This window comes from Taudactylus pleione, unplaced genomic scaffold (genome assembly GCF_031769625.1).
Source record: "Taudactylus pleione unplaced genomic scaffold, aTauple2 ptg000136l, whole genome shotgun sequence".
Classification (NCBI taxonomy): Eukaryota; Metazoa; Chordata; class Amphibia; order Anura; family Myobatrachidae; genus Taudactylus; species Taudactylus pleione.
This window is the reverse complement of record NW_028284538.1, coordinates 231,850-241,406: the sequence shown is the minus strand read 5'-3', so window position 1 is coordinate 241,406 and position 9,557 is coordinate 231,850. Positions and strand designations below refer to the sequence as shown.

The following is a 9,557-nucleotide window of genomic DNA, read 5'->3' as shown; positions in this document are numbered from 1 at the left end:
GGTAAGTAATATTATGGATGCACGGTGTGCGGTGCGGGGCCCCCCTGGACCCAGGGGCCCGTGTTCCCCACACCCATGATAGATACGCCCCTGTATCTGGTGTTATTATATAGGGGGCAATTCAGTTCTCTGGAGATGTGAAGTCACTCTGGCTTGATGACTCTTTGATCATTTTTCATTGCATCCCCACAGAGGTGATCAGGGTAAAAAGAGCTCAGATTGCCTACTGTAATAAGCGGTACCGTGCACAGCCAGGCATCAGGGCGGCACATAGCACAGAATTTGTCCCAAATGTCTGTTAACTGTGAGGGAAAAAAGTGATCTCCTGTTTTATTTAATACATCCCGCACATTTATATACACAAATATTTTCTCTTGCAAATATATACACAACTAATATAGTTATTTGCAGATATTTTAATATCATTAATCAGATGAACATAACCAAATACTGCAGTCTATTATTATTTACAAATCAAAAGATATCAGATTTATTTAACTCACAATCATTACTTACTTTAAATGTTTATACTGTATGATTTTCTTTGTTGCTGATTAAAACCAGTAAACGCTCCTTACTTTGAGGTGTATCGCTCAAAAGTTATGAAAACGAGATAAACTTTAAAATAGCATTACATTTCCATGTAGAATATTACACAGTCTGCAGGTGGTCCTCTGTGCTTTGCTATCTACAGACAGATTATTTATGTAACTAGATAGCAATAGCGGAAAAGAAATAACGTACTGACTGCATTTAACATGCTGAAGAGGTGAAGTCAATCTTTGTAAAAAATCAAAGAAGTTATACATTGTATTCCCTTTACTGTGTGATGTCCATACAGGTTTGTATAACGTACTAGTTGCCACATGTTAAAGGCTTGCTAAGCCTAAAATACAATTTGGCTTAAAGAAATTAGCTACGTTTAGTATTCACAAATACATATTAATATGTTTCCTGGAGATACTGCTCACTGGTTAATAATAAAAATGTCAGCTTTCAGAATGTCAACACATTCTGAATGTCGACAGTAAAAAAGGTTGAAATGGTCATTAGGTGAACCATCAATTCTGTATTTAGGTTGACAGGGTTAAATGGTTGACATCATCAAAAGGTCAACATTTGACATGTCCTCATTTAAAATGTTGAGGGGTTTCGGGGCTAGGGTTAGACTAAAATAACAAAAAAAGTGTCAACATTTTAGTGTCAACATGTTAAATGACAACCTTCTCACTGTGTTGACCATTTAATCCTGTTTACTTAAATACATGTCTACAGAATGATAGTCAACCTAATGACCATGTCAACCTTTTTACTGTTGACATTCAGAACCAGTCGACATTGTGATGTTGACTTTTATTCTGTTGACTTTTTTTTACCACACCCGTTTCCTGGAGGTTGCAAGCCTGGTGATATTAGAGGTAGAGTTGTGAACATTGGGGGAAGCCTTATTCTATGCACTGCAGACTTCCTGTCTGTAGCCCTACAGACCAACACTAAAGCCACCTTCATGCACCTAACCAATTTAATTTTCATGCTGCTAGTATATTTCAGATGGAATTTCCTAATTAAACAACATTTGAACAAAATAATTTTCAAGCACAGGAAAAACCTTTGTTTTAGTCACACCAAGGTCATATATACATTGTTCTCAAAATATGATTGATCGTAAAATTTAAGACAAAATAAAAAAAAAAATCAGATTTTTTAGTACAGGTCACAAAGTTCCAAAATAATATATTCTTCTAAAAGAATAATCTAGCAATCACTTAAGTATAGCAGGTTTAGGCTCACATGCATAAGACAAACAAGATTCAAGTTGACATGGTCTTCTTCTCAGCAGCCACTAGATGTCACCAGACCTCTTTTTAAATATTTCAGAAATTTCACAAAATTAAATTTTTTGGGAGATTGATCAAACCTAGATCTGTTAAAAAATAAACTAAGAAAGTCCAGCTGTACATTTTTCCCATAAAAGTTGAACAATAGTCAACGTGACGTAGGAGGTGGTAGGTAAGTCAGACAATGAAGATGTGGAGGGTTATTGGGGGGTTTGGCAAGTATTACATGGAAGATAACATACAATAGAGAAGATGAATAGGACACAAGAGCCAGATGATCTATGTATAAAATGGCTACAATAACCTTGGGGAAGCAGTTGAGGAGAGTAGATGATCAGTTGAGGCCTATAAACCTATTGAGAAAGCCCCAGAGTCTGTAGACCTTTTCTCATCTCCACGGCCAGCTAGGGTCTGGTCACTTTTAAACACGTGGCTGCCAAAAGGAGCGCTAACATCGGAAATCTAGGAGACAAATATAAGTGAATAGAAAGTAAGTTAAAGCAGTTACATTATACAGCAAAACTCATGCAAATGCATGCATGGCCCAGTGATTCCAAACATATTAAGTAGCCTCTATTAAATGTAATATTAGCCGCACATTTCCCTCTGTGTGCATCTTTCAAACTAAACACAAAGACAACAGAAAGCACCAAATAATAGTTTTCTTCTCTTTACACCACAACCAGCCAAAGCTGAACGAAAAGGCAAATTAATGCAACAAGCTATACAAAAAAAAATCTGGAATACGTCCCTTTCCAAAACACAATGACAAAAATACTATGTGCACCCTCTTAGCAGCTCTGCAAATAGGGACATTGTCCCCCTCAGCAGCTGACCCCTGCCCCGTCAGGCCCCTCCAACAAGCCTAGGCCCGGGTAATCAGTGCCCCTTTCCCTTCTTGGCGCCACTGCACTCAACTCAAGAACTGATTAACACGTGTCCATGAAGTGTCGCCATTCTCTGTTTTTACCTTAAGTTACATACATTAACCGTATAGCGTTAGCGTCTGGTAAACTTACCATGAATATTACACCAAGTCATAATAATCTATTGATCATTAATTTGACAGGTGCTCAAGCCTCAGGCTGTCTTTACCCGCCGGTGATCATGGCATGTCGCATATGGCAACACACAAGGGGCATATGTTAAATTGCCTGTATGTACCCTAATAGTCCATTTAAAGGTGGCACAAATTGTGCCCATCAAGAGGAAAAGTGTACATACAATTTATGGTTCTAACAAGCTTCTTATTGAGCACACCTTAATAAGCACTTTTTTACATTTTATAGTCTATAATAAAGGCTCAAATACAATTAGAACCATAAATTGTATGTACACTTTTCCTCTTGATGGGCACAATTCGTACCATCTTTAAATGGACTATTAGGGTACATACAGGCAATTTAAGATATGCCCCTTGTGTGTTGCCATATGCGACTTTTCAAAACAGACTTTTTTAATGATAACACAGTTATATATCCCCTTGATGAAGTCCTAGAGACGAAACGCGTCGGGTTTGCTGTAACTTGGGCTTGTTGTACCTGGACCCCCCCTTGAATGGACAGATAAGCTGATAATATTTATGTTTTTTGTACGTGTGTCTTTTTACCATTTGATGTCACTGTGTTATCATTAAAAAAGTCTGTTTTGAAAAAATCTATTATGACCTCTGCCAATATTTGGGGAAAGGAATGTTCCCTATAGGAAAAAAGGTCTATTAGAGCTTGCTCTATAAAATAATATACAGTGTGGTACAGTACACACTATGTTGGTTTTCTTTTTGTTTTGTTCCACATATCGTTTTCCATGGTCATACGACCGAAGAACCTCTCACCAGATAAGTTGTTTATAAATCATCCTCTTTGGTCTCACTTGTGATTTAATTTTTCTAGACACTAGTAGGCGCTTCTTTTGTTACCTTTATATATATATATATATATATATATATATATATATATATATATATATATATTATTGTATAATCATACACATTCTTAGCACCTCTCTGAATAGTACTGATTTTCTGATGTCAATGTTGATATTCTGAATGCAGACATTCAGGACATCTCAACATCATGTGATTGACATCTTGATTGTCAACAAAATATACCACACCCGTCCGGTCAGACAAGTAATTAGTGCAATGACATCTCTATGTCATTATAATCTGACCCTGCTCAAAAACTATTTCGCCTAATTAAAATCTTTTAGCTCTGTAGTGCTACTTACTAGAAACATTACTGATACTTGAAGTATAACTTCTACCTGACATAAGCTGCCCAAACCTGTTGCACTGTTGTGGTTATTCGCCAGGAAGGCCATTTATTGCCAACCTATCTGTTAGAGCAGCATTCTGTTTCTGGGTTTTACTGTAAGCAAAACCATTTTAGGCAAGTTTTAGTATCCAAATGAGTGATTTTAAATAGGCAAAATGATTTACGTTTAGCTTTAACTTTTAACCTTGTCATGCTTGTTTTTGCTTGTTATCATATGTAAGCCCCAACTAGGTAAAATATATATGATGTCCATGTAGATCTAGTAATCAGAGTCATCTAGTAAAAAACAAAAAAAGTTTTTTTTTCGCAGAACTAAAATTCATAACAAAGAAAATCAATATTCCACCTGGCTGCGCAACAAGAGGTAATAAACAGCTGCCTCACTTATACAAAGGGGGTAAACACCAGCTCCACCTAAACATAGCATAGATCAAAATTCTGTATAGTGAACGGCGCTAATTATTGCCTAGATGAATACTTAAATGAACTTAAAAACACACAGGAAGCCCACAGATTCTAATTCATACATCAATGTTAGCAGTGAGCATCACTTTAGATGGCTTGAAAGAATACCCCTGGGAGAATTTAAACGTCTGAAAAGAAATTGTACGGACGAGGGGTATAAATGTGAAAACCTCACCAAAGCTAGGTACAATCTGGATGGAATAGAAAGGAAAGAACTGTTAAAAGAAAAGGAAAAAATAAAAGATGGAAATTCCGCATATGATTGGGCTTTTCTGTCCCAATACGGTGCCCATTATAAACAAATTTTACAAATTATTAGGGCCTATTGGAAAATACTACACGATGATCCAGTAATAGGAGATCATATACCAGAGAAGCCGATCTTTATCTACAAAAAAGCCCAATCCGTGAAGAGCAAACTAGTATGGAGTAGCCTAACAGAAAAAAATAAACTTAGTTTGAGAAATAAGGGATTCCACAGATGTGGATCATGCCTAATGTGTAAGACTACTACGAGAAAGAATCTAGAAAGGAAAATCACAGAATTTGAAGTAAAAGGGAAAAAGTATAAGATCCAAGACTTCATTAGTTGTCATGAAAAAAAAAAAAATTATTTATCTTTTAGAATGTATGTGCGGCCTCATTTACATAGGTAAGACTTCAAGAAGTTTGAAGACAAGAGCGGCCGAGCACATATAAACATCAGGAAGGGTTTGACAACCTATCCTTTATCAGAACATTTTATTCATAAACATGAAAAATGTGAGAATCAGATTAGGCGTTTTCTAGGGATGCAACAAGTAAAAAATAACTGGAAAAATAAAAGTGTGGAAACCAACCTAGCTCATAGTGAAATGAGGTGGATCTTCAATTTAGACACACTTAAACCTAAGGGGCATAATGTAGATTTCGAGTTGAAGTGGTTTTTAGATTAAATTATATATATATATATATATATATATATATGTATAGTCATTTTATATAATTTTTTATCTTTATTTGTATTTCTCATTGTTATATCTTCTTATTTTTACATGTCACATGGGTCATCGTTTGACCCCTCCTCTGGTATAGGGGAGGACTCTGCTGGAATACCAAGTACAGCAGTAGATTTTGGTATGGAGGAGGGTTGATTACCATAAAATCAATGAAAGAATGGATCCAGATCTAAAGAAACAAGTCATATCAGAAATTGTACATTGGATTTGGCTCCTTTGAACCCTGGAATGGGATTGGAAATGATGCCCTATTGCAAAATGGTTACCAATGTATTTCTTCAAAGATGGCCGCCATTTGGAACGCAAACCGGAAGTAGAGGATGACCTGCATGCGTCACTTCCAGTTTTGGAATATAGAATGAAAAATCGGAAGTGAACAAACCGGAAGTGAGTGGTGACACACACGCGTCACTTCCGGTTTTATCGAAGAAAGAGGGAGGAGGTAATTGTATACAGGGGTATATAAACCCCCTCCAGGTAAAGCAGGTTATCCGTTCCTGAAGAAGGTTTAATTACCGAAACGTGTTGCACGGACAACCTGATGCTGGGACCACAGAGGATAAGCTGCAGGAGGACTTTCTATATGGTCAGACAAAACTTTTTGCGGTGGTGCCGAGCTGGAAGGCCCGGGACCTCATTGAGATGAATTAAGTTAGCCCATCGCAATACCTTTATTTGGTGAGAAAAACACGGACTATATGGTCTCTCCTTAAAAATCTTGCCTTTGATGGTATCCTCCATTTTATATGCACTTTATATGTGCACAATTCTATTTTTATATGTTTTATGTTCACCAACTTGTGTGTTTTAATTAGTGGAATAAATATTTGTTTACCTTGAACGAATGCACTTTGAAATAGATGTGTTTTTAAGTTCATTTAAATATTCATCCAGGTACTAATTAGCGCCATTCACTAGAACTAAAATTTGTGTAAATGTAAAGGTCAATTTATGGCAGATTCATAGCCGCTCGCTGCTGGCGGCCGCTCGCAGGGCTTGTGGGCATGTTTTTTTTTATTAGGTCTCAGGCCGCTTGCAAAGCTGTGAGCGGCCTGGAGACCATCGGCCTTGCGACAGGACCCTACGGTATGATCTAGGCTGCCGCAAGGCCGAGTGGACTTCCTGCTCTAGGAAATCCACTATTGACATCAGTAGTGATGTCAGTCAGCCTTCCTACAAACGCCAGGCGTTCCTAAGGGAACGCCTGCGTTTGTCCGGCCACTCCTCCTACCCGCCCACAAAACGGGGCGAGCTGTCAATCAACATTGACAGCCACCCCGTCTTGTTGCGAGCCCTGTAGCGACTGAATTTCAGTCGCTTAGCGGGGCTCGCGCACGCCGGACGCGATGCATGTGCAGTGGGCAACCATCGGGCCGCTTGCGAGCGGCTCTAAATCGGGCCCATGGTGTGTAGGTTGTATCGCAAAACATAGATAACCTAACTATATACACATAGGACAGACAATAACTTATTTGTCTGTCTTCTATGTCAATAATGTTATGTTCTAATAATAATAATCCAGTTTTGCATTGTATAGTTTTATGTTATGTGATTTTTGTAGTTGATGGTGAGCTTTGCTGACCCAAACTTATAATGCATACATTTACAGTACATTAGTGTGGACAACTCATGATCATGTTGCAATTCCAACATAGGGCCTGATTCAGACCCTATCGCTAAGCTATGCTCGCTCGGGGAGATAATCGCACATTTGCGCATGTGTATGCGTCACAGTGCGCGTGCGCAAGCCAGTCAATGTGATCGGGAATCGTGCTCTCGTTGTACACAGACTGAGCGCTACTTTGAGTGACAGATAGCGCCATTTTCGGGTGGTAACAGGGGAAGGTGCTTGTGAACAAGGCAGAGGTGGTGCGAATGCAGGCGTCTGAGCTTCAAAACGGAGTTTAATGGGTGTGCATAATTAGCAAAGTAGCGTCATTGAACACGTCAGTTGGTTATTTTTTTGCCTGAACTGTTCGCAGTGCTTGCGATGGTTGTAGGGTCTACCTCAAGGGCTGCGAGCGGCTCCGATGGCTCTCGATGTTACCGATGATTCATACACTTCCTGGAGATGACGTGGGTTAAGTATAAAAAGTGGGCGTCACCAGCGTGTGCTCATTGCCGTCGCTCTCTAAAATATAGAGGGCGTCCTTAAACCAGACAATGCGATCGCGGGATTTGCATACCCGGCCCCTTTTGGTAAAGAGCGAGGGCAGCTTAGCGACCGGGTCTGAATCAGGCCCATAATGCAATAGATGGCAGTAGGTGACTGACTGAGAAGTTGTATAAAATTAGAAAAAGAAAGTAGTTTAACAAAAATGATTTAAGTATCTGTATGAATTTAGGGCCTGATTCAGAGCCGCTCGTAAGCGGCCGCTCGTTCGCTCTGAGCGATGTTTGCCCAACTGCGCATGCGTACGGATCGTTATACGCATGCACGAACCAGTCAGTGCGGTCGAAATTCATGTGCTCGCAAAATAGCGAATGCCTGATAATTTGAGTGACAGAAAGAGGCGTATGTGGGTGGTAACAGGGGAAGGTGCTTGAAAACGGGGAGTGGAGATCCGAACGCAGGCGTGCTTAAAGGTCAAAATGGGCGTTTTATGGGTGTGCATAATTAAAACAGCAGCGTCATTGACCACGTCACTGGGTTATTTTATAGCCAGAACTGCTCGCAAGATTGTGGTAGCAAAAACCAACCATAAGAATAGCGAGCAGTTCATACGCTGGTCGATGTACTCGATTAATCTAATAAATAGCGGACATGACGTAGGATGCGAGCGGCCAGGGGGCGTATTTATCCAAAAAACGACCGCAAGTTTTGTTCGCTCGTTCAGACCTAGAGGCGTGAACAGACCGCAAAGAGCGAACGGTTCATTTGAATAGCCACTCCTATTTTCTGGACGAGCGAGCGCTAATTGCGTCCAGCTCTGAATCAGGCCCTTAGTTTTAATACAGAGGTTCAGTTTGACACATCACTACTCTGTGAGGTTGTTAATGTTTAAATGTTTGTCCTGACTACATATAGACCTTGTCCCAGTTCAAACTTGCATGCACATAGGTGAGGTGGCTGGAGACACTAGCAATAGGAGATACCAGAATAAAATAGGTACTGAGTCCATAGTGAAATATATATAACAACAATATAAATAACAAACTGATTATATGTACATAATCCATGACTTTGTATGCCCTTAAAAGACTACTAAACAACTTTTTAAACCATTATGATGTGTTTCAATGGTCTTTATTTTCATTGATATCCAATGGTAGGGTACAGAAGAGAAATTGGAGAGGGAGTTGAAGGGAAGGGGTAGTGGTACAATTAAAGTGGGGGATGCCAAGTACAAAGTTAGGCTACAAAATACAGAACAGAGAAAACTGAATGTCAAGGTATGCTGCATTTATACAGTAATGAAAGTCTATGAAATATACAATCAACAGGCCCTGGAAACAGGCATTGTAGAGAGAGAGGAGTGGATCCCTTTAAAATGTAAATAATGTTTTCAAGTGAAGGGGACTGGAAAATTTCCAGGGTTGGGTTATGACAGTATTCAAAGTGAGCGCTAGAGAAGGATGCAGGAAGATCCAGGGTCCCATTAAGTTAGAGATCAGCTGGAATATCATGGATCAAAGTGGGGCGATATTTGAGCACTACCAAAAAATATGGGCAAGCCCAGCTGTACATCCACAGTTTCTCCATCCAATGAGGGAGAGGGTGAAGGGGACCTGTGTAGTTTCATTTGGTCAAGATTCCATCTCTATAAAGTGTTATGTTGGGTCTCTACATGATTGGAGAAACTAGAAAGAGTATTGTGTATTCTTTGGGAAGATAAGATGAATGCATTAGTTCTAAGAATTTCAGTGAGATTACTTGTGAGTGCCAACTTCTATCCAGGGCGATATGTGAAAGGACATCACACAATTCAGTATCCTGACAGGGGTGAGAATGCCAGCACCAGCATCCCGGTGCCTTCGAT

At 39.4% G+C, this 9,557-nt stretch overlaps 1 protein-coding gene across 1 annotated transcript in view; it reads right to left on the bottom strand.

Moving 5' to 3' along the window:
• Positions 1 to 1,333: 1,333 nt before the first annotated feature.
• Positions 1,334 to 9,557, bottom strand: part of P2RX3 (purinergic receptor P2X 3) — a 68,823-nt gene continuing 60,599 nt past the window's right edge. The window contains exon 12 of the mRNA XM_088473545.1: positions 1,334 to 2,300. Within this exon, the coding sequence (XP_088329671.1) occupies positions 2,184 to 2,300 (117 nt within the window). The 3' untranslated portion in view covers positions 1,334 to 2,183. The remainder of the gene's footprint in view (positions 2,301 to 9,557) is intronic.